The sequence below is a fragment of the Anser anser genome (genome assembly GCF_964211835.1).
Source record: "Anser anser genome assembly, chromosome: 4".
Lineage (NCBI taxonomy): Eukaryota > Metazoa > Chordata > Aves > Anseriformes > Anatidae > Anser > Anser anser.
In genome coordinates this window covers 57,740,170-57,766,304 of record NC_139724.1, presented here as the reverse complement: position 1 = coordinate 57,766,304, position 26,135 = coordinate 57,740,170, and the positions used below count along the sequence as shown (strand labels likewise).

Genomic DNA, 26,135 nt, shown 5'->3' with positions numbered 1-26,135 from the left:
AAGCACAAGCCGCTCTGCCGTGAAAGCGCCTGAGCCACACTTCTCTGAAAGACACAGGAGGGAATACACAATTGCAGATTTCACCCACCGTGGCGGTGCAGATCACAGGAAACAACTGACTGATATAATTTTATTTGCAAATAGAACTCCGTGGGTTTTTTTTTGTTGCCTTTTTTTTTTTTTTTTAATCGCGCCGCGGCTCTTTTCCCCTCCCCTTTGCCATTCCGCTTATATGGATGTAATTCAGAATCTGTGTTAATTCACGTGGGGGATCCAGTTACATCTTGTTCCGCTCCGGGTGTATTAACGAGAGACCAATAATCGCCTTTGGACACATAGTTTTGTTGCTAACCTTTGAACTGAAAGGATCAAGTTCAGATCTGGTTACCTGCATTGGGACGGGAAGGAAGAGGAGAGAGAGAGAGAGAGAGGGAGAGAGAGAGAGAGACTGCAATCTCATTTGTGAATCGCTCTCAGTGCTGCAGATCCAGATTGCTATAACACATGCAGTGCAAATGCAGGTAAGGCACACACACAAACTGCGGATGCAAAAACAAACTTGGGACTGTTGTGTGTGTATGTTCATATCTACAGCCTTGCAAATTCCGGGCAAAAGGCTTCTGCAGTTTCTGTATCGTTGCTTTGTGACTAATGACCTTGCGCAGAGTTGTTAAAAAAAATCCTCTCCGGAGAAAGAGCTGAACATTTCAGGCGATCTCTGAAGATGGATTTGGGTGCTTTTCTGCCAACCAAAGGGGATATTTTATGGACTGCTCTGTAATACACGGGGTTCTTCTACCAATTGTGCAGCTACCGACATTATTGGGATATTTTTTTCTTTGCCTTTTAAATTATTATATATTTTTTAAAGAACTGCCCGTTGCTAAAAGGATTTGGAGTTTTCCCGGACACAAGCCCTTTGAATAAAGCAAATCACATTTTTTTTTACTGTGTGTGCAGAGAGGGGAAAGAATAAAGCTAATGCATTGGTCGTAAACGGATGAGAGAGAGAGAGAGAGAGAGAGGAGAGAGAGAGAGAGTGTGTGAATTGTAGTTAACTCTAGTGTCGAAGAAGACGACCTGGGGGGCTTCAAATCGCACAGTGCTGCTCCTGCTTTTATTGCAAACCTTGCAAAGTGATTACAGTAAAATCAGAGAGGAGGAGGAGGAGAAGGGGGAGGAGGAGGAAAATCCCATCCTATCTGCCGAGATGAATCTTTAAAAAGCAAAATACACTGTCCCGTGAACTGTAAGTATATCGCAACTGGAAGGCAGGGAGAGCAGCAGAGGAGCCAACAGCAGGCTTTTGCCCACCGATTGCACCAGCCATGAGACAATAAGTTTCCAGAAGCAGAAGGATTTTATAATTGATCACCTCGGACGCTCAGCTGTTCTGTTGGCTTACCAGGGGAGTTTACTGGGGGGCGGGTGGGAGTGAGAGGAGGGGGGGTTTCAGTGCGAAGAAGATGAGGAAGATGCGGACTCTCCTTGGCTTTGTGCATTGCTGCTGCTGCTGCTTCTTGCTCCTCCTGCCTCCGCCGCTCTGGGTCAGCCTGGCAGCGGCCAAGCAGCTCCTGAGGTACCGGCTGGCCGAGGAGGGACCCGCCGACATCCGCATCGGCAACGTGGCTGCCGACCTGGGGATCGTGACGGGCTCCGGAGAGGTGACATTCAGCCTGGAATCGGGCTCCGACTACCTCAAGATAGATAACATGACCGGGGAGCTGAGCACCACGGAGCGGCGCATCGACCGCGAGAAGCTGCCGCAGTGCCAGATGATCTTCGACGAGAATGAGTGCTTCCTGGACTTCGAGGTGTCGGTCATCGGCCCCTCGCAGAGCTGGGTGGACCTCTTCGAGGGCCGGGTCATCATCCTGGACATCAACGACAACACCCCCACCTTCCCTTCCCCAGTCCTCACGCTCACCGTGGAGGAGAACCGGCCCGTGGGGACCCTCTACCTGCTCCCCACCGCCACCGACAGGGACTTCGGCCGCAACGGCATCGAGCGCTACGAGCTGCTGCAGGAGCCCGGCGGGGACGGCGGACGGCGCGGCGGCGGTGGCGGTGGTGGCGGCGGCGGGGGCGGCGGCGGGGGGGGGTCGGCGCCCACCGGCTCGGAGAGCGCCCTCTACCCCGGCGGCAGCAAGCGGAGGCAGGAGGCGGATGCAGCGGCCCGCAGCAGCGTGTTCGAGCTGCAGGTGGCCGACACCCTGGACGGGGAGAAGCAGCCGCAGCTGATCGTCAAGGGGGCGCTGGACCGCGAGCAGCGGGACTCCTACGAGCTGAGCCTCCGCGTGCGGGACGGCGGCGACCCGGCGCGCTCGTCGCAGGCCATCCTGCGGGTGCTGATCACCGACGTGAACGACAACAGCCCCCGCTTCGAGAAGAGCGTCTATGAGGCGGACCTGGCCGAGAACAGCAGCCCCGGGACCCCCATCCTGCAGCTGCGAGCCGCCGACCTGGACGTGGGGGTGAACGGGCAGATTGAGTACGTCTTCGGGGCGGCCACCGAGTCCGTGAGGCGCCTGCTGCGGCTGGACGAGACCTCGGGCTGGCTCAGCGTCTTACACCGCATCGACCGGGAGGAGGTGAACCAGCTTCGCTTCACCGTGATGGCCCGCGACCGCGGGCAGCCCCCCAAGACTGACAAGGCCACGGTGGTGCTGAACATCCGCGACGAGAACGACAACGTGCCCACCATCGACATCCGGAAAATCGGGCGCATCCCGCTGCGGGACGGGGTGGCCAGCGTGGCCGAGGACGTCCTGGTAGACACCCCCATCGCCCTGGTGCAGGTGTCGGACCGGGACCAGGGTGAAAACGGCGTGGTGACCTGCACCGTGGTGGGCGACGTGCCCTTCCAGCTCAAGCCGGCCAGCGAGGGCGAAGGGGAGCCGCAGAACAAGCGCAAGTATTTCCTCCACACTTCGGCCCCTCTGGACTACGAGGCGGTCCGCGACTACAACGTGGTGATCGTGGCCGTGGACTCGGGCAGCCCCAGCTTGTCCAGCAACAACTCTTTGCTGGTGCGGGTCGCCGACACCAACGACAACCCTCCCGTGTTCGGCCAGGCCGTGCTGGAGGTCTCCTTCCCGGAGAACAACCTGCCCGGCGAGAGGGTGGCCACGGTGGTGGCCACGGACGCGGACAGCGGTAAGAACGCCGAGCTCACCTACTCCTTGGAGCCCTCGCCCCTCTCCTCGGAGACGCCGGGCGGCATCTTCAGCATCGACCCCGACTCCGGGGACGTGTCGGTGCAGGCGGTGCTGGACCGCGAGCAGCGCGACACCTACGAGTTCCAGGTGACAGCCCGGGACAAGGGGGTGCCGTCACTGCAGGGCTCCACCACGGTGGTGGTGCGGGTGGCGGACCGCAACGACAACGAGCCGCGCTTCATGCAGGACGTGTTCACTTTCTACGTGAAGGAGAACCTGCAGCCCAACAGCCCCGTGGGCATGGTGACCGTGATGGACTTCGACAAGGGGCGCAACGCCGAACTCAGCCTTTCCATCCAGCCCGGCGAGCACGACCAGGCGGCCGGCATCTTCTCCATCGAGAACGACACGGGAACCATCTACTCCACCGTCTCCTTCGACCGGGAGCAGCAGACCAGCTACACCTTCAAAGTGAAGGCGGTGGATGGGGGCGAGCCGCCGCGCTCGGCCACCGCTACCGTGTCCCTCTTCGTGATGGACGAGAACGACAACGCGCCCGCCGTCACCTTCCCCAGCAACAGCTCCTACACTGTGCTGCCGCCCTCCAGCAACATGCGCACCGTGGTGGCCACTGTGGTGGCCACCGACGCCGACACCGGCCTCAACGCCGACCTCAACTACAGCATCGTCGGGGGCAACCCCTTCAAGCTCTTCGAGATCGACCCGGCCAGCGGCGTGGTGTCGCTGGTGGGCAAGCTGGCCCCCAAGCACTATGGCCTGCACCGCCTCGTGGTGCAGGTGAACGACAGCGGGCAGCCGCCCCAGTCCACCACCGCCCTGCTCCACGTCTTCGTCAACGAGAGCCTGTCCAACGCCACCGTGGTGGAGAGCCAGGTGGCCCGCAGCCTCCACACGCCTCTGGCCCAGGACATCGCCGGCGACCCCAGCTACGAGCTGAGCAAGCAGCGGCTTAGCATTGTCATCGGCGTGGTGGCCGGCATCATGACTGTCATCCTCCTCATTCTGGTGGTGGTCATGGCCCGCTACTGCCGCTCCAAGGGCAAGCACGGCTACGAGGCCGGCAAGAAGGACCACGAGGACTTCTTCACCCCGCAGCAGCACGACAAGGCCAAGAAGCCCAAGAAGGACAAGAAAGGCAAGAAGGGCAAGCAGCCCCTCTACAGCAGCATCGTCACCGTCGAAGCCTCCAAGCCCAACGGGCAGCGCTACGACAGCGTCAACGAGAAGCTCTCGGACAGCCCCGGTATGGGGCGCTACCGCTCGGTCAACGGGGGCCCGGGCAGCCCCGACCTGGCCAGGCACTACAAGTCCAGCTCGCCGCTGCCCACCGTCCAGCTGCACCCCCAGTCCCCCACCGCCGGCAAAAAGCACCAGGCCGTGCAGGACCTGCCCCCGGCCAACACCTTCGTGGGCGCCGGCGACAACATCTCCATCGGGTCGGACCACTGCTCCGAGTACAGCTGCCAGGCCAGCAGCAAGTACGGCAAGCAGGTAAGGGAGCCGCGCCGCGCGCACGCCTCCGGCACGCGCGGGCACGCGCACACGCGCACGGGCACGCGCACACGGGAGGAGGGAGCGCCGGTGCCCGCCTCCCCCCCCATACACGAGCACACACGACCACCAGGCGCAACGACCCCTTCAGCCCCCAGTAGCCCCCCCAACCCATGCCCCCCAGCCAGGTGCACACCACGCAGGAAGGACAGTCAGAGATCTTTATTATCAACTTTTGTGGGGTACTCCCCGCACCCACCTTCCGGCCTGCCCCTGCGGCCGCACCGGCGGGGGGCGTCCCCCCGAGTGCTGAGCCCACTCCCCGCGTCCCCCCCCCAGCAGGCAGCTGGCCGCGGGGGCGGGCTGCAGGCAGCCGTCGCTGACAGCGAGCAAACCCGAAATAACCTGCTTGTGGGCTCTCACACCTCCTTAGGGCCCGTTTTGGGGGCGGGGTGGGGGGCACGAACCCCAAGAGGGCTGTTCTGCCGCCCCCGGGCCCGGCCTGGCTCGCACCGGAGGCTGAGCAGCAGGGGCGGCGAGGTGGGAGGAAAGTTTGGGGTTTTTTTGGGGGGGGGGGGAGGGAGACTGGGGCTTTGCTGCCGGCCTGATGCTTGCTGAGGCGGTGGGTGAGAGTGGATTTGCAGCCGCCGCGCTGAAACGTTAATGGCTGTAATTACCAGGTCGTTCATTAGGATCGCAACGCTTAAATATTCTAAAAAGCCTATCTGTGCTCTAATTTACATCACGGAGATTTCACTGATGTTCAGCGGTTGCTCTGAACACACATAAATGTTAGTGAGCTTAGAATCGGACCCCAGCATGCGTTCAAGGCCTCTTTTTTTTTTTTTTTTTTTTTAATGTACGTCAAATCAAATTACTTAATTCAAACTGAGGGGCCCTAATTTGCCAGCCCAGCTGGTGCACAGCTATGTCTGCAGAGAGGCTGACTTCCCTGAGACCTCTCAGAGCGAGGTGAGCCTTCCTTCGCCGGTGCCCTAAGCGGCTGGCTCTGATCTCCACAGTGCTGGCTCGGTGAACCCCAGCAGTATAGAAGCGGTAGCGGCAGGGACTTCCCTACAAGCCTTGAAATAATACAGGGATAGCGCAGCGGAGAAACAAGCTCCTAAATGAAAGCTTTGTTTATTTTGTAAGACACATATGTAGCCTGAACAGAAGTCATTTCTCTTCTTGGGAGCGCTTTTTGGGCTGCTGTATAAATAAGATAGATATTTAACACTTGGTGATTCCCATTACCTCCTTCCACATAAGATAATATTCTGAGTGTTTCCTCAGCTACAGCGTATGTTACACAAGAATCTCCAGATAAATGAATGCTGATTCATGCAAATACAGAGCCAAGTCTAAAACAGGAAAATTCTGACTAATTTGACAAAAATGCTTTCTTTTCAACTTATTAACATGCAAATATGGTACACTATGACATTTTTTATGCTTTGAAACGTCTGCTAGACTACTACAATTGAAGTTCTATGGTGTGTAACCAGTATTTGCATTCTGCTCAGAAATACTTAAGATACTGTAAAAGGAAACGAATTGTATCAGCCACACAGTCTTCCAGATCACCAAAAATGTGTGACTGATGTGCTATCTGCTAGTTTTTTTGTTTATGTGTGTGTCACACAGATGTTTTGTAGAACATTTGACACAGTCGTTTCTGGGTGATACATTTCATCAGTTCTCTCCTAGGGAGAACATTGTAATTTCAGTTTAAAAATACAGCCTGTATAAAATACAAAGTATTGAGAAAGTTCCTAAGCTTCCATCTAGTAAGGCTTATTAAGCCCATAGTAGATTATGCCTTCTTAGGGAACACTGGAACAACAAAGTAGAAGTGGAACAAATGCTAATCAGATGCTACTTCTTTGTTGCTGCTGCAAATCATCTAAACATATGAATTAAAAACTGTTAAAAGTGTAATTTATTTTCAGTGGAGAATTGGTTGCCTGCTGAATGTACTAATGGTAAAACATTGTTACATACAAATGACTATTTTGCTTGATTAAATACCTTACTTGAAGTTATGTTAAAAATATTTTTGGGTTATTTAACATTTTGTAAGGACTTATTTTTTTAATATACGATACTTCAGAAGACTTATTTGTGAAAAGAAAAAAAAAAGAAAAAAGATTTTATTATATTTTTACTTGCAGCGGTCAAGCTGAAAGAAATGCATTCTGAATTGCTCCATTATTTATCCATTTTGGTATAAAACCTCAGTGTTGATAGTTTTCCTGTGCTAGATGTCTAGTTCGTAAGTGAAGGCAAGTTTACTTGAATAGTTTATAGCCAATATTCTAAATGCCTTAGTTATGTCTTTTTATTTTTAAATATGTTGAACGTACTTGTATGCTTGCTAAGGATGTGCCTAACTTAGTTAAGGAAAGTTTCCAAATAACTGCAGAGACTGCCGGGCATAAAATTTCTGTTACCAGTTTCCTGAGGGTAGTTGCCAGCATATTGCTGAGTGACATTTATATAGTTTTGTTCATGCTTTTGCATACTAGTATACACATTAAGATGTATTTGCATAAATAGTATGTAGACTTTTCACTTCTCAAACATTGACAGTGGAGCATTTCTCAGTTTATCAGGCAAAACACATTAGCATTTATAACACCCAAACCACGTGGAACACTTGTTCAGCACGTTGAGAGAGAAATGTGAAGCACTTTGCAGATAAATTAGTATGATGTGGTGTGTATCACAGTGTTTCATATGAAACATAGCTGTCCATATGAAGTAGAGACAATGGCATAGTAACATGAACATTATGGGGAGATCAGGTGAAATCTCTGTGGTTGCCTTTATTTACTCATTGACAGTTCCGTATGTTCTAAGGAGACATTAGAAGGTGAATAAAGTTTTAAAATAAATAAGTAGACACAGCTGGAAGTATCTGTTACTAGAGGTGAGAGAAATAGTCATTTTCCATTAATGTAATTAGAATTGTTAATTGATACTTCCACATACACACAGTATCTTAGTCAAGAAAAAAAATTTTTACTTAGGTGACTGATTGGTGTGCCCAAGTGAATGCAAGCTGTTTTCATTCTGATTTAAGGTAGTGCATTGCCTACATTACATGAATTCCCAAATACTTCTTGTTTGATACTACTTCATAGGAGAAACTCATTGGAGAAAGCTAAAAACAATTTGTAACTCTCCTCCTTTAAGTATTTTATTTTGACGTTTAAAACTAAATTCTATTCAAGACTTCTAACATTTCACCATCACTTTTCTAAAAGATCTAGATCTTTTGCAAGTTTATTTGAAACTTATTCATCTTTTTTTTTTTCCCATCGTATTACTCTCTGAAATATTATTTTAGCCTCCCATTTAGCTATTCTCCCCATTCAGTAAATTTTTTACGTATCTGGAAGCTAATGTTTAAATCCCCTAGTATTCCATAGGTCTTAATCACCTGCCAAAATTTAAACCTGTGTTTTGTCAGAAGGGTTTTGCTGAATCAGGATGAGTCTAAGGCAGTGCTTTCCTGGATTGTAGATTTTAAATCTGAACCCTCCAGGTGCTGCACATTGCCAGTCAGGGGCCTGGGTACTATTAACTTCCAATAACGACAAAGATAAGGAAAAGTCATTGAATAACAGCAATCACTTAGCAACCTGGGGGATTGCATCCTTAATTGTAATTCTAAAATATAGTTTCTAATTCTAAAAACTATAGGTTTTCTCATATTATTTACAAATATATATTTTTAATGTATACTGTTTTCTACACCTTCTTTCACCATGCAAAATAATGGCATGTGAGCAGGTTTATTTCGTTGAAACTTTTCATCGTTACTGAGATTAACATGTTAATGATCCATTTTTGAAGGATTGGCCTTTTAAAGCCTGTTCGTATGTTTTTTTTTTTTCTCCCATCATTTTCTCTTGGTTTCTCCTTTACTTGCTTCACTCAACAAACAATGCTCATTGATTACTTGAAACGCTGCATTTGTTTTATTTTATTTATTTATCGAAGAGATACAGATTGCCATCAGTAGAATTAGAAGAACCAATACTGAGCAGCATTGTAACTTTTCTTGGAGTATATTCCTTCCTGGCCAATTCTGTAATCCTGTATGAATTATCCCTATGCCTTTTCTCATTGGAAATATACGGTTTAGTGAAGAAAAACATTTGCATACTGGAGTGTGCTGACACACTAGTCAAAATTGAATGCATTTCCTGTTGTCATAAAAGTGACTTGGGATGTTCCATGACTGAGGAGGAAACAGGACCCAAGGCTAGTTTTACAAAGATTTCACCAAAATTTAATTTCCATGAAAGTGGAATACCTGAAAATTATTTTTAGAAAACTTTTTCTTATATGGTAGTCAGTTAATCTGTTAATAATCTTTCTAACATTAACCAGTGAGTTGCACTGCAGAAGCATTTTGACGAGTTGGTTATCAGCTATGTGAATTGTATCTATAAACAAAATGGGGCCATTTCCTCATAAATATGTACATGGACCAGCATCTTAATGGGACCCAAAGTTCATGCGTTAAGGGGTTTAACCATGCAAGGAAACATCACCTTTTTATGTTTAGACACACGGATACATGCATAGACTTAGATCAAAGACAGCTTTTTAAGTAAGTCACATAACAACTTTGAGTAATAAAGTGTATCTGTAACTTTCAGTTTATTAAATATCCTACAGTATAATAATAAAAATAATAATGTTATGTTAGCTCTAGTCCAATGTAGAGGAAAAAAATGAGAATAAAAAAATATAAAGATTTACATTGCCGGCTTCTTTCAGACATGTACCTTTAAAACTGTTTGGTTCAAGGTGTCCAGAAATGTCTTTCAGTTTTCTGTTCTCAGTTTGCATTATATTAAATACTTTGCAATTAGTTTTTAAAAGTGACCCACATTTGACCTTCAGTAAGGAATTATGATGAAAGAGGGGCTAATTAAACATGAAATAGATTGATTGTTGATGCTTTAATTATCTCTATTTAACACAAAGTGTTTCAATGATAAGTACAGCCTTTATTTTTTTTTCCTCTTCAGTAAAATCATCTTGTACAATGTGCAAATGACTAAGTTACCACTGAATCATTCTGCACTCCCAGGAGATGTACAGAGCCAAAAGGGACAGGATCTGAGTATAGGAGGATTCATGCTTTGAATAAGTAACGAACTGTACTATTATAGGCAAGGGGGAGAAAGAAACATCTTTAAAAGGATAGAATCTGATTTATCAACTCAGACAGGTCTCTGGCATTGTACGTACAAGCCTGGGTTATACCTATGGTTAGCAGTTTGATCCATGCTATGTCAATCATTGTACTGTAGCAGTGTGTTTCTGAATATGTATCTTTATTTTTATTTGTACATTGAGTAGCCTTGTTTCCTAGTATTTGGGATATTTGATGGTTTGGCCAACTAGCTGTGTTTCAGAGAAATACCTGTCCTGAAGCTTCAGACACATTTTCCTTTAAGGATTTTTCTTCAAAATTTTTGGATTTTTTTATGTAGTTAATGATCTGTTGGGCTACTTTGAAGTATAAAACTTATCTAATGTGTTTTGCTTTAAATTATAACAGAATCAACAGACTTCAAAAACAGTTGACATTGTGCTTTTGAATTAATTAACATCACAAGCACTGTGAATTCTCTGCTGTATTTGCAGAACTTTTAGTGTTTAATTACGAATCTTAACAGAATACATAATCTTAAGAACCCCTGTTCTTAAGAACCCCTGTTCTTAGGACAGCAAATCATTTTTTTTGACTATCGATATACAAGAAATAGTGATATAGACATATGAGCAGTTCAGTACAGTTTTTAGTAAGACGGTTTTCTAACTGATTTTAGCAATTCTGCTTCCAAGAGATATTTATAAATTGTTAAAGCTGCAAAACAATTTCCTTTTTTTCAGTCTTAGACTACGTGTAATATGTTCCATGTAATTTATTTTCTCCTATTCTCAATTTTTATTGCATTTTAGGTATTTATCTTTGTGTGCTCAGATGCTATTTCGATATCTTTTTTTCCCCTGATTTCCCCTTCCTAGAAAAGGAGATTTGTTGTCTGTGTGTTATCAGATTTTGGACTTTGCTAGCTTATACTACATATTCATTTTCATCCGTAATTAAAACAAATAAAAATTATGTAGACCAATAGTTAACATCCACAATCAAAATAAATCTTTTTCTTATGACTCTTATATATAAATTTGCATTATTTCAGTTTTTGGATCAAGGTAGTAAAAGAAAACTCTGTGTGTGTGTCAAGACTGTAAAGTTTAATGAAAAGTGTGTTGGTGACATGGACTATGCAATTCAAATTTTTTAAACACTGTATACTGCAAATCCCAGTAACAGTATAAGAATGTTTAAAATACTATTATTTAAAATAATTTTAATTATTATCTTCCAATTGGTCTCACAGTACCTAGTCATAGCTTGCCTTTTTAATTTCCTGTCCTACAAAATGCACATTGCTAATTATATAGTAAAAAAGAAAAGAAAAAAAAATACCAATATCCTGTATCCTTTCACATTTTTTCTTATTTATCCTGTTGCAATCCTACAGACAATACTGTTTGAAGCTTTTAAACCTTAATTAAATGTAAGTAAAAATAATTTGTGAATATATGGTCTGAATAGAACAGCAGGTGAAATAAAATGATAGGGTTTTGAGTTTTGTCTTCTATTTAGTTTGTCTTCTATTAATTCTGAGTTTTGTCTTCTATTTAAACAAATCTCTGAGGAGAACGGAGAGAACATGCACGCACTATGCCAATACTAAACTTCACAGTACCATAAACTTCAGGCATCAGAGCCTTTCAAAGGTCATTTACGTTGCTGTTGTGGATGACAAAATCTCATGTTAATACTGGAGTTACTGAAGTTAGCTGGGGCATCTAAAATGTGGTCACAACAATAGAAATGACAAAGGAGGATTTAAAACTTCATTTCTTATTTTAGTGCTCTCAGTTAAATAGTTATAGGGGAAATTGCAGGTCATGAGCGGATGTCAAAATCTCAAACTGAAGTTATACCAAAGCACCCCTGAGTCACGTTCCTAAATGCTGTGAGTGTCCTATAAATTCTGCTTAACATGAGTTGTTTGCTTTCTCATACCTTGCCTGATGGACTTTTAAAACTATGGTTAAGAGCAACTTCTAATTGTTTTGCAAAAATAGTGAAAAGGTTTAATAATATAAAACATATGAGCAGCCTGGAGATTTATTATTATTATTATTATTATTATTATTATTATTATTATTATTATTATGTGGAAAATTGAAGAAGGGTAAAAGTTCTGGGGTTTAGAAGTTTTAACAGAAACAGTATTCTGGTCACATTTGCAACTGAAAGGTGTATAATGTGATGTACTTTTTATTTTATTCTTTACATCTTTCAAACAATCCGCTCATTTTGGTAAAACAGCTGTTTCACAATTATTAGCTTATAAAATGCTGTAGCATAATCCCAAAAGCATAATTTAATTTTACTGAGTGGAATACAAATTGCACAAAAAAAATTATTAGGAGCCGAAGCAAAGCATGATGTTTTCTTTGAAAACGTAACTTTTGTTATTAACTACCAACAATAGTGAGTATATTTTTTTTAAAGACAAACATCCATTCTGTCAGCTGAGATTTTGTTACAGATTTAATGTTCTGGATCAAACAACCTAATAAATAATGATATGCAATCCCTGAATGAAAGAAATATATTGTTATAAGTAGCATTCCTGCAGTTTCAGGAAAAAATAATATTTACCAAATTATTTGATTTAGGGCCTGTTATTATCTACAATTTGACTTTATATTATCTGTAATATAAAGTCACATTTGTAAAAGACCAGGTACAGAAGGTAGGTACTAGATGAGCTGCTGAAAATCAGACATGGAATTACGGTAGAAAAAGAATGCAGAAGTACTGATTTCATCCTTTAAAAATTCAGAAAGAATTTTATCTTCAAGCCTTGTCTGATCCAATTCCTTTATGATACTGGGTGAGTAATAAATTTTTGTAACATGACAGGATAAAAATTCTTGCATTACTGTCATATGATGACTATGGAGATTCCTCCATAAACTCCCTAAAAAGTAGTTTCTTGACTTGTGGTTGTGGCTAGGTTCCTAGGGGAATGTGCCTTTTGTGCAATGTGCCAAGTGTTTTCTCTGTGGTAGTACTTCTCAAAGAGGTGGGGCGGGGCTGCCATAATTTATTCTGTCTATGCATGTATAGTTGTCAAGGACTTTTCAGCCTTTGAGCAGTATAAAATATGAGAAGCGGCCCCTACTTCCTCTGGATACCATATTCATGTAAGGCAGAATTGCTTTTACTCATTCTCAGAGGCATATCCTTTGGAAAAATGTCCTATACCAGGACAATACTTTCACAGAGATACAACTTGATGTATCTAAATTCAGTGTTATGCTGAAAAATGAGTGTGAGGAATTAATGGAGGCTGTCACGGTGTTCTGGGTCTGATTCAGGTATCAAAATGTATATGTCCTTGTGTCACTTTAGATAGTCTAAAGTTTGAGACATCCTCACAGAGCTGCACAGACAGGTATATGATTCAAGACCTGGATGTCTTCTAGGGCACTCTTCTGTAACTATAGCTTGAGGCCAAACAAAAAAAGCAATCGCCAAGTCATTTGTTTTATTTAAAGAAACAATACATAAAATAAAATTAAGCATTCTTTGATACCTTTGTGAATATAATGCATTTGGGCAAGGTTAAAAATGAACTCTACAATAAGAACTTAAGCACAGTTTTCATGTGTGACATGTGTGTGCCTATTAATAGAACATGCATGTGTAGATATATGTTCACATATATACTGGTATTAAGTTAATGAATTATTTTGAATTGGCACAAAATTTCCATTTTAACAGGAACAATAATGACAGCAATTAGCTGATTTTTCATGCACCTTCAGAGCATTCAAGGTGTTTATCTCATGTTGGGTTAACCTAAGGATAATCCTACGAGAGTCAATACAACTTAATTAATATCAATCATTGCAAACTAAATCAAATGTTATAATATCAGAGGCTAATTTACATTAAAATACAGATACGGAAGACCATTATTATCAGTTTGTATGTTATAAATCAAATCTCACTCATTTAACTTACTAGCATGTATATATATACAAATTGTGAAATAACGGAGAGCAGGTTTTAATGGTATAATACATCCAAATGCAGTATTATCTTTGTAACAGGGTATTGGAATGCTGTAACCTTAATGAAATTTCAAAAAGTCTAATGGTAGTATTAAACACATTCTTACTATAACTAAGGGTGTGCCAGGAGTATAGATAGCAAGATACCTGTGTTCGGCTACCTGACTGGTCACGGTGTTATTCCTGAAGTCGTGTGATACTTTTATTAGGCACAGATGTGAGAAAGGCCTAGTCTGCAAATTCATATCTTCTTTATAGAGCAAAACTTTGTGTCTCAGATAAAATCTGGCCATTTTCTAGGCAAATCTGTTTAATATATTTGGGAGTCCTTTTTAAAAAAACAAAATACTTTTTAACAAGAGTGAACACTTCAGTAGTTTGCAAGATTTCTACAGACAAAAAAAAAAAAAAAGGAAATACAGATGGTAGAACAACAACAAATTAAAGTATTAGTTACTTCAACTGCTCCCAAAAAGTTACAGTGATATTTGAAGCTCCTATTTTTCCATCTTTTTTGTTCACGTTTTTTCACTGGTTTCAACATACATTTGGTGTCCTACTCCATCATGTCACTCTTGTTTTGTGCGAAGTTACATTGTCATAAAATTTGAGTAATGAAATGGTGAATCAGTTTCCTTATCTCCATCCACAAGTTCTGAATTGGTTTTAATGACATACATGTGCCTTGTGTGATAGTGGGCGAGGATATCCATCACTCTGTTGAATCAGAAAAATACTATTTTCAATAAGTATGTAATTACTTTACAGTTGTAGTACAAGTTTATAGAAGTGCAGTAATTGATTTCTTTTAAAGAAAAGTTTTCAAGTAATGTTATGAATTCCTTTATGGAAGGAATAATTGCTCTAGAAGCTAGAAATCTCCATTTAACACAGGTCACTAAATGATCAACCATTGAACGTCAGCCTAGATCTTAGATAAGAACTGTCATGTAGATTTAGAAAACTCATTCGGAAGGCTTCTCTGACTGCATATTGATGGTTTTATTCTGGGTCCTGCAACTTAAGGGCCTTAAAATATCACTTTATTTTAATGGACATTTTTCTCAATATGAATAAAACTCACCCATTTCTAGAGCAAGTACTAATTCACATCTGTAAAACAGAGCAATACCCATTTTTCCTGGTGGCTTTTCACTATGAGCATTTTTCCTAGAGATTAAAACATGTTGTCTGGGACATGTATTTTACTATACATATAAAACAGACTAGAATATCATATCTGAACTATCTAACAACAGTGCCGATAAACAGTAATATTTCATAAGAATGACAGACAACTAATATTGAAGTGAAGGAGGTGTTTCATCAGGATATGGGGTTTCAGACTTCGTGCCAGCAGCTCCCTTGAACAGATATGAAACCAGTATAGTTATGCAAGTTGGTGCAGGACAGTACAGTAGCTCATCCTGTTTAAATTCTATAAGGCCATGTCTGTAATAGCGTGTTACTGAAATGAATAGTGCCTGTGTTGTGTGCATGTGCTTTTTTACATTGGTTTAGAAAAATACAAAGGAGAGGTTTAGTTTAGAAGTAAAGGAAACTTGGTTAGCTCTTTGCGAAACTGCACAACCTTCACTGTCTGCATTTCACAGGGACCACTGGATGCTTACATAATTTGTCCTATCCTTTTTGTGCAACACCAGTTCTTTAAATATTTATATATGAATTGTTGCTAGTATTCTGGATCCTTTTAATTTTTCTTGAGTGCAGAGGAAAAGTTAAACAACAGTGTGAAATTCCTCTATGGAGAATAAATTAAGATGTCTTCATTTTATTTTGAAATATTTTATTGTGAAATATATTATCATTCATGAGATATTGAAGTCAATTGGAGGATACTGTACTCATTTGGCCCTTCAGACACTGCTGAATGAATTGAAAGTTCATCTTGGACTTTCTAATAATGAATATTAGTGCACCTTTCTAGGAACCTTGAAAGCTAAATTTATGTATTTTTTCTTTATTCGTCCTTTATTAAATATATAAAGTGATCGAACTCTTCAAATTATACAATAACCTTCCTGGAGAATTAATGTTACAGAAATATGAAAGGACTGGCTAAACCGTCTCTCTATCAAATGTTTCTAAAAGGCTTTATGTATTTATAAGACTTCATGATCTACTATTGATGCAAATTACTAAGGATAAAAGAAAATCCATCTGTTATCAAAGAAAAAAATAGATGAAGTAAGTCCAAGGATTTGAAAGACTTAGCATTAAGGACTAAGAATTCATACTTTGTGATGGGTTTATAGTAATTGACAGTAGAAAAGACTTTTTAGCATTCACAATATTTTTTTTCTCTCTTTTTTTTTTAATCAAAAGAAAATGACTTTGCCATAAAAGCTTCTCTTGTAACATATCCTGCTTCATTTCATAATTTTGTATTCTTTGCTGAAATGTCTCAATTAAAATATGACCTACACCATTTCATGTCATGTTAGGCATTACTGGTTTTGTTATTATTACCCTTACATTTAATCAAATTGTCTGTAGCTAAACAAATAGCATTTCATCAAGAGCCGTTGGATTTCAATCAGCTAGGAAACAGATTACTGGCACAAGAACTGATCTAAGGCTAGTGTCTCCAATCTGCAACTAATTGTGTGCTGATAATAGCACTGCCCACAGGCAAATCTTGCTGTCCTGATACATGATAGATTTTCCTGTACGTTAATATTAAATCAGATGGAGACATTTTGTAATACTGTTACAGTTACTATCTTTAACCTTTCCTTTTTAATTTGAAATGTATGCTGTTTGGAGATACTACCTGTGTGTTTCATTTCTGAAATTTAATGGAGAAAATATCTCAAGGAAAACATAGTAGCCATGATTTTTTCTTCAGTTGCTCCTCTTAAAACAGTCCCTTCTATAGGAGATGAAGTACTGTTGATACTTAAAAAAGTATTTACCTGGAAGTCACATACTCTCCTTGTCTCAGAGGGGAGAGGAGCATATCTGACAGCTTGAGTCTTGCAGCAGGAAGCAGTGCTATTGCTTGGTGGTGAGGGGGGTTGTTTGGAGTGCACATCCAGGAGTACTCTATGGGTGAGCTGCCAACCACACACTAACCATGTACCGCATGCTAAATACTGCATTAGAACATTACGAACATTTACATTTTTCCAATCTGAAGATGAGTGACTACTGAAGTACATAGAAGTCCTTGTCCTATGGGCTCTCCACAAATGCAGAGCATACAGTAGGAAGTGCTTTTAAAAAAGGAAGCCATAGAATAACACATAGTGTAGTCAGCACATTATAAGTGCTCTGAAAGCAAACTGTCTGCTGATCTATGTACATTGTTCTTGTGAAATGATTCCAACAGTTCAAAATCTATTTTTCACCTTGCTAGTTATGCAAACAGCTCTTCACGTTTTCACTAAAGCAAGTGGGAATTGTTCACTGTCACAAATAATAAATAACAAGAGTACCCTATCTGCGCAGCATGGAAGTGATAAAAACACATGCTTATGAGTGCTTGAGATTTCACAGCTATTAATTTTGAACTTTCTGATTGCAGTTCTGTTTTACAAGAGTAGATGCTGTTAGGGCAGCAGTGCACTGTGACAATGAAAGATTATGACAACATCCATTTATCATAATGAACTTGATAAATTCAGTGTAAGAGATGGTCAGAAATTTCCCTGAAACCTGAAGTCATAAAATGCATCTTGCCTTTACTGAAAAAATAACTTTTTTTTTTCCTTACCAATAATCTTTAATGCAAAATTAATACTAACATATGCTTGATAAGGTTTCTTTGTGCGTGATGAAATGTACAGCTCTTACCAGTGTTAGTAGATTCCTTAACATGTACCTTAAGGAACACGAAGTTTGTGCAGAATGCTGCTGTATATGCAACATGTATTCACATAAAGAAAGGTCTTTTACAAAAGGTCAGCTAATACTATAGCACGTGGGCAGTGTGGAAAAAAAAAAAGTCAGAAGGACTCTTCAGGCTTCAAAGAACATTTTAAAAAACTTTTTTAAAGTCACCTTAGCATTAAAACTCCAAATTACAAGATTTGCCTGAAAGCATACTCCCCAGCTACCTCTGTGTAAATGTGGTAGATAATATCATTCATTTTCAGATTGCAGTATTCATAGTGTGGTAGGAGCGTTTCAAATCAGCAACCACATTTTTGGTTTATGGGTACAAATGGGATTTCAGTTAATAATTAGGCATCATTCTGAAGCTGTGTATTGTAAGAAAACAAAATGTATAGAAGCTGAATGCTCAATTTGTAGTATTTCTGTTCATATTTCACAGCCATACCAGAGGAAAAAAAAATCTATGATATAGAGTAGAAAAACATCCTGAATAAAGGAAGTGTAAAATAAAGAAAGATGTGTCTAGAAATTTTAATATCTTTTTTTTTTTTTTTTTTTTTTTAAATCCTTACTGTTCTCGGGAAGACATCTCTGGCCTTTCTAAAATTCTCACTGAGCTGGTAATTTTTTATTTTTTTCCCACATTTTAAGAATATCATCAAAGCCATACTAATCTGGATCAAGGGCATGCCTCAGAGTCCTGAGATCTCTGAAGAAAACATTTCGCTGTCTTTCCTATTTTTGACATCATCATAGAGATTTACCTTCAACTTTGCTACAACTTTTAGAGATAAACATTAGTTTATTTACAAAGCAGGGGTTTAAAGGTTTTAATCAACAACTTCTGGTTCATCACAATAAGAAAGAATTGCAGATCCACTTCATTGCTGTCAGTGAAGTGTCTAGCTCAGTTAGCAGGCATTTTGACTATTGACAGCAATGCATATCTGATTAGTTTTAAGATGTATCCCATGTTTAAGGCAAAAGCATATAATCTGGAGGATGAAAAAGAACCATCTCATGAGAAAAGGAAATCCAGCTTGTGGTAAGGACATTTTTGTGCCTACCACTTTTTTCTGTAGTGGAAAACTGCAGATATTTATTTTGTCTCCCAAAGGAAAGGTCTAGTATTTAAGCTAGACTTTTCTCCTAGAAAAGAACAGAGTTCTTTTTTTCTTTCTGTCTGTCTGTCTTTTTCCCCCTAGAACTGTGCTTGGAACTCAGAAAGAAGAGCTGTTTCTTAAATCATTCTGGTACTGTAGTTTCTGGCTGAGTCTTTTATTTAATAATTGAAAAAATGTTTTGGGAGAACTTTGTCAAGTAAAAATGATGCTCTGTATGTTCCTTTTCCTCTTCATCAAAAGCAATGCACATTTTAGACACTGGGAGATGTGGATAGGAAAGCTCCATCTTTCCATGCTGTTATGATTGTCTACTTTTTTTTTTTTTTTCCCCTCTCTAAGCTTACATTTGAAATGTTTTTTGAAGGGACTCTTACATGGACCATAGGGTAGCTAACTAGTATTAAGAAATAAGGGCTTAAATCAAAGAAAACATGAGATGGAAGCAATTGCCTCCAAAAGCTTCTCTCTCCATTTTTTGTTTGTTTCAAATACAAAGATTCTGTTTAAGTAAGCTCATCTCATGAGCTTTAAATGAATCATTTGCATGTTGGCTTCATGAACAGCTGTTTTGAGAGCCAAATAAAGTCAATCTGATAAACTATTTGTTTTAGGAGGGAGATTTTTTCTGGAGTAGGCAGTAGAACAGAGATCAAAAGGATAATATTCACATACATGGGAATTTTACTCAGATATAGAATAGGTCACTGAGAAGGGACCTTCAAAGATCATCTAGTCCAACTGACCACTTCAGAGCTAAACAAATGTTAAAGCATATTATTGACAGCATTATTCAAAAGTGTCTTGAACAGTGACAGGTATGGTGTATCAACTGCCTCTCTAGGAAGACTGTTCCAGTGTTTGACTACCCTCACAGAAAAGTTTCTCCTGATGTCTGAACCTCCCTTTGTGCTGCTTTGTGCTGTTCCCACGTGTTCTATCATTGGTTGCCAGGAGGAAGACACCAGCACCTTGCTCTCCACTTTCCCTCCTTGGGAAGTTGTAGAGGGGATCCTGTAATATATGTATTCTAATCCCAGTTATCGTGCCCTGAGTTTTTATTCTGACCTTCCAAGTGACAGTGTGAAAACTTATAGGTTTTAATTTCAGTCTCTCTTCTTCCCACCAAACCAGTCTAGTTTTCTCATATAGAAGTCAGGTACTGCTGAACACTAGGGGTCAAATGCTAAGCTGTGAAGATAACATTATTTAAATTTCATTATTTCTGCTGGATTGTGGGAAGCATTGAAGATTCAGAAGTGTATTACTCTTGGTTGTTTTATTTGTTTGTTTTTGTTGTTCTTATTGTTTTTTAATTAACTTTTTTCTGTACAACCATATGTATTTGAAAGCCTATGCATGTATGGTGACAGGTAAAACAGTGAAGACAGGAAAGAGTTTCATTTACAAGGTTTCCCTGTGCCTTAGAATAGCAGTACATGTCCATATGCCATTTTGGATTCTATTTTCCCAAAAGGGATCTTTCCTTTGTTAAAATAGTGTCAAAACAAAACAAAATTCCCAACTCAGGCTGATTTCTGCAGCCATGAATCAAAATCACAAGGTAAACTCAGAAGCAGTCTAGCAAACACCTATGGCTGACCTATGCTGCAAAGAGTAAAGAGAGGGAATGTCAGTTTTATGGCTAATCCTCTCTGTTTTTCATGAAACCTTTTCTTTACAAAAGAGCACAAATGAAGTGGTGCCCATCTTGTCTACTTTTCCATAATTCAAGTGCTAGGGAGCCTTATTTGTGAGAAGCTTATTCTGTGACTTTGTGTGTAATTGACAGTGAAGGGGGAAAACGAGGCAACGTTATGCCTTTGCTAGCTCTTTGTAAAGGAAGGAATATACTTACTCATTAATGACCCAAGCTATGAATAGATTTTTGGTTTACAGCACAGCCTTAGAGGGGGCTAAGAGAATTTAAGGATTTATCACACAACCTTAAAGGGGTCTAGGAGAATTTTAAAGAAAGAGATACTCAGACTGGAAATTTCTGAGTAAACATTTACCTGTCTTCTTGGCAGTACATAATTAAATTATCTGTTGACATTTTGCAGACACAGAAAGAAAATAAAGGTACAGACAAAGGAATAGAAGCATACTGATGACCTATTGTTAGAGTTTAAGCAAAATAAATGATTAGCATCTAAAAGACAGAGCAGAGGTAATAAAAATAATTTCAAACTACTATCCACAGTGCATAGCATCCAGTAATACGATTTAGTTCATTACATTTCTGTATGATGCAGTATTATTATATTCTCTCTCTGTGTCCTGGGCTTATACTAGTTCAAATTCTTGGACTAGTACCTAACAATAGATGCTTCAAGATGGCCCGCAAATGAATCCATTCAAATAATAGTAAAATAATGAAACCACATCAAAGGTGTTTTTGTTTTGTTTTGTTTAAATCGAATATTCATATTTGAAATTCATGGGGGTGGTGGGGGGGTGAGAGGAGAAAAAGAATTCATGTGAGTACAGGACCTTGTTAAAAGAGTTATGAGTTTCCCTAACAAAAGTTCAGATTTGTTTTATTCTAAAGATGCTCTCTGTATTAAGTTTTTGGTTTCTGGTCCATAAGAAATGGATAATAGCATTTTTTGGAGTACAGGGATGTTATGAGTTCAGACAGAGGTCAGTAATGGCACCCGTGTTCTTACTAAGTGCAGAATTTTGTCCAAACTCTGGACTTCAGATGGCAAGTGAGAGTCCCAGTACCCCAGGTAACAGGTTCCCTCACTTGGTTGTGCTGCCATAACACTCTGAGGGAAGCGCAAGAAAGCACAAATTGTAAGGTTGCTATATTCAGCTTTTAGAAGTGTTTAGAAGTATTAGTGTACTTTCTACAGGGCACTTTGAAATAACGCTGGTAAGATGCTGATATATGTTTATAGAGCTGGTTTACAATGCAATGGTGTACAACATGTACTGGATTTCAACATCTTAACAGAGATTAAATTTGGTTCTTTTTTGAACATGTCATGTTACTACATTTCTTAGATGTTTTCCTCCTATTTCCTATGTCAGAATTAAAATTCTATTTACTGATTTATGTTGATCATAATGTCTAATTTATCCAAATAATGTTCATTCTCAGTCTATATTTCATTATTAAAATATAGTAGATATTTCAACCTAATATTAGGGCATATTGGTCTTATTTAGCACTATTAAAATAAGCTTATCTTCCTGCACATTGATGGCACAGGGTTTCAAAATTTCCCTGTACTAGTCTAAACTGTGTGTTCCCTTTAAAAACTCAATTAACTAGGAAAAAAATATTTTGAACTCATTTGTATGAATGTACTTTAATCAAAATACCTGTTGTTAGGTACCTAAATCTACATTAGTTCTCAAGATAAAAATGAGGAACAAATATCAATTTTCATGAGGAAGCACATTTTTTAAAGTTGTTTAAAAATTGTTTTAAAAAGAGGCTCTTGGTCCAACTCATCCCACCTCAGTATGTTTGTCATCTGGCACAAGTTACTTATGTAGGGCCACTTCAAAAAAAGAGAGATAGGTACCTTCAGAAGTCAAGCTATTCTATCTATTTTAAGTAGGTGCTCTCCCCTAGGACTCTTTCCATTGATCGCATAAGATGACTAACTTAGGTGGCTTCCAAGTCACTAAATTTAGATGAGATTCCAGCTGTACTGTCAGTTACAATTTTTCTGTGTGTGTTATATTTCATTGGTAAAAATGACAGTGCAGACCTACAAAAAAACAAACAAACAAAAAGCTATTTTAATGTATTTCTGTACATTTTGACTGCTGGAGCGTGGACAAGTGGTATATATGGTAATATGGTAATTGACTCTTTACTGTAGTTATTTTGAGTAAATAGTGACAGTGATGTGATGCTGTCCTGATACAAGAGGCCATGAGTTCATCATCAGGATTTCTGCAGATTTTGCTTTCACCTGTAAAGCATTTGCAGAAGATTCTGATGCTTTGCTTTGTCCTTCTTGCCCTAGGCAATCCTTGCAGTGAATAAACATCAGAGTTAATTAAAAAAAAATCTTATGTATTTATTACATTTCATAAATAATATTCATGGCTTTTGCTGTTTCTGTATTCAAGCCTAGAAAATGAGGAATGTGCAAACTGAGATACAAGAAAGTATTTATAGCTTCCCTAGTAACTAAGATAACAGGCAGCAGTCACAACTATTTTAACTGTTTTATGGTTTGTCCTCTGTTTGACATCTGTTTAACCAATATGGCTTGAACTCTTATAGTCAAGAGAAAATACCAGGTAGATTAATTTTATAGCATGATAAATGCTTTGAAGTCGTATATAAATGTGCCAAAGACAAGGTTTTTGTTTTGTTGTGATTGTAGGAACATCAGATTTGGTAATGCAGTGCTCCTTCTTCTTTAATCATAATGTCAATGCTGAAGATTATGAGGGAGGTTTGCTAAATTTATCTCTTAATTGAACCTCTTCAGGAAGAAAAAAGGAAACAAGAATGGGAAGGAATTATTAGCAATGTTTATACTCAAAAAAAATAATAAAAAGTGAAATTGTTAAGGTAACTTAAAGAAGTTCAAATCAACCAAATTCCTATGTGTAAGATTAACAACACTGTTTGTTTGCAAAGTAATTTGTAAGAAAAGCTGTCTAATAAAAACTACTGTCTTGGCTTTGTGATAACACAATACAGCATTTTGTTAGAATTTCTGCAGTGTTCCTTATATTATGACTTTATAAAAACCACATCTGACATTGATCTTTCTTTACCCTTAAAATGCATAATTTATTTGTAGAAATATTAAATGATGTGAAAGCAGGAACACAATTGCTCTAGTGCATGAAGTTTTCATTTTGAAAACAGAAAAATTATAGTGCTCTGAATGTTAGATTATTATGTTTCCAAAGTCTGTGCCTGTAAATTCAAAGTCATGTCCTATTCTCTCTCTGCTGAGAAACAACTGACAGTTTTGAGGTAGAAAAAATCATGGGGGTAGATCAAGGAGATTCAACTGAGAAAATGACAAGCATGCATTTCTTTTCCCCAAGGGGAAAAAAATGCTTGGAAATATTTGCACACTTGGAAATATAGTGGCTGTCTGAACAGAGAGATAGAGGTGTATTGGGAATCTTAACAGAAATGGCTCAGTGGGAGTCCATCCAACTAATACAGACTCTTATGTCCTTGATAAAAGTCTGCCTAGCTGCAGATGAGAACTATATGGGAGGTAATTGAATATATCTTTGTGAAGAATAAGATGCTGTGACAGAGGTCTTTACAGAGTTGTGTATTGGCTACAATAACGAGAAATAACTCAGTACCATGAGGTTTGGAACACATTCTATAACTTTCTTATTTCACACACTGGTTGTGTAGGAGATCAGCAGGTGGTTATTATAATATGATGCTTATACATGACCTTGCTCTCCATGCAAGACAACATAATGTATGGATTACCTGGACTTTAAACAATCAGTTTGAACTTTATTAGCCTTTATTTCTTCCAGTACAGTAGCATCTAGATGTTTCTCACACATATATGGTTATTTTACATAAATAAACATCCTCTTAGCTTTCACAAACTTTTTAGACATTGTCTATGGATTTCTAGGGGTCTATAAATCTCAGACTGACACAAATCATTTTGTAAAATGTACAGCTAGTTCCTGCAATTGGTTTCTCTATCATCACAGAAACTTAATGTCATTTTCGTCAAAAAAAATCTTAAGCTACACCTTGGTAGTTCTTACAGATTTTTCATCCACAAAACCAAAAAAACAAGGAAAGAGCCAGAATGAACACACAGTTAGCAATTTCATCGCATTATTAGTTCTTGATTTAAGGGATTTGAGGAAGATACGTAAGATTTAGTTGTGCCTGTCTCCAAGCTACTGCTTTAATGCAGGGCTGACTTCTGTTCTAGTGAAAGACCATTTGGGGAGCAGTGTGTTGCTGAAATACAGTCATTTCTGTCATTTTTTTGGGGGCGGAGGGGGGGGGGCAGGCTGTAAAGAGGAAAAAAAGACAACTGTCAAAGTGGTTTGAAAAGGGTATTTTTTATCCTTTTCTCTGATCTGGAACAGAACATATTTTGAAATAAAAGACCCATGTATCTGCTCTTTAGTATTTCTATCTGACATTTTTAAAAACAAAGAAACAGAAATCACATACTTGATATAGAATACTTGATATTGAAACAAATAAAAGGCACAATCCTGCATACCCTGCTAAAAATTATGTATACAGTACCTAACTTTTTTTATGTTTTTAATATCCTGATTGTCCTCAGGCTTACTATTAAATCATTAGAGTTATTATTTTCAATGCCTGAAAAGTCTGCTTTTTCAGTAATTGATGTTTTGTCGAATGCTAATAGAAAAGTTATTTTTATTTGCTACCTCTGATAGTTTGATTCATACTATTTACTTTAAAAATTATGATTCTGCAATGTTGCATTTTAATGCCTTTTCCATTATTGATAATTAATAATAATATTAAATATGATTATGAGCAAGTATGCTTAATTAGATTTACCATTAAGTAAATAATTATAATTATTTAATTACTCTAAAGAAAAAAGGAATACAAGATTAAAAAATGTGCTCCTCTGGATTTTTTTTAAATTGACTAATACTTTAAGGAACTTTTGGAATTTAGCATCTGCACATAGATATTAAGTTGGTTGCATTTACTTTACTATAATCTTTCAATTAAAGCAGTAGATATTTTAGAAAAAAAATGTTTATATGTTCAAATACAGTATATAAATTTATTATTGTATCATTTTATAGATTTACCTGTTCTAAGTACCTATTCTATTCTAAACTTTTTAAGATTAAATTTATTTATTTATATAATTTTTTAGAGAAGAATATTGAAATGACGTGTAAACTTTGAAGTTAAATGATTGTAGATTAAGAAGTGGCATGAGAAATATTTCAGTGGAGAGTGCAGGAACTCGAAAGTGTTTTTACAGTTGTAGCTAACATCAATACAACAATATTTTATAGAAGGAAATATTCAGATATACAATGATCAGCAGACATGGTATGTTTGTATCACTCCTTTTTTGTTTGTTTGTTTGTTTTGTTTTTTAATTTAATTTTGTTTTGCTTTTAAGAAGCAGAGCCTGTCAGAATGCCAGGCTACAAATTTTGTCGTGGATTTTATACACTGATTGATCGCTGCCATTTCGTTGGTTGCTGGTGGCTCTGTCTCAGTGCAGTACATTAAAATAATTTGTTATATTTCTAGCAGCTATGGAAAAGTGATGTTCTTTGGTGTTTCTCTGATGATTTAAAATTTTTAGACATC

At 39.4% G+C, this 26,135-nt stretch overlaps 1 protein-coding gene and 1 long non-coding RNA gene across 9 annotated transcripts in view; one reads left to right on the top strand and one right to left on the bottom strand.

Annotated features, from left to right (window-relative positions):
* The first annotated feature begins 1,360 nt into the window (after window positions 1-1,360).
* The window catches only part of PCDH7 (protocadherin 7), a 280,035-nt gene continuing 255,260 nt past the window's right edge, over window positions 1,361-26,135 (top strand). For both annotated transcript variants that reach the window (XM_083833268.1, XM_083833267.1), the window contains exon 1: window positions 1,361-4,670. In XM_083833268.1, coding sequence (XP_083689394.1) covers window positions 1,467-4,670 — 3,204 coding nt within the window. In that variant the 5' untranslated portion in view covers window positions 1,361-1,466. The remainder of the gene's footprint in view (window positions 4,671-26,135) is intronic.
* Window positions 5,536-26,135, bottom strand: part of LOC310898362 — a 61,474-nt gene continuing 40,874 nt past the window's right edge. For 4 of the 7 annotated variants that reach the window (XR_014583229.1, XR_014583233.1, XR_014583234.1 and 1 more), the window contains one exon: window positions 5,536-24,826. This is a non-coding gene — a long non-coding RNA (uncharacterized lncRNA). The remainder of the gene's footprint in view (window positions 24,827-26,135) is intronic. The other 3 variants (XR_014583230.1, XR_014583231.1, XR_014583232.1) reach the window with 3 other exon arrangements.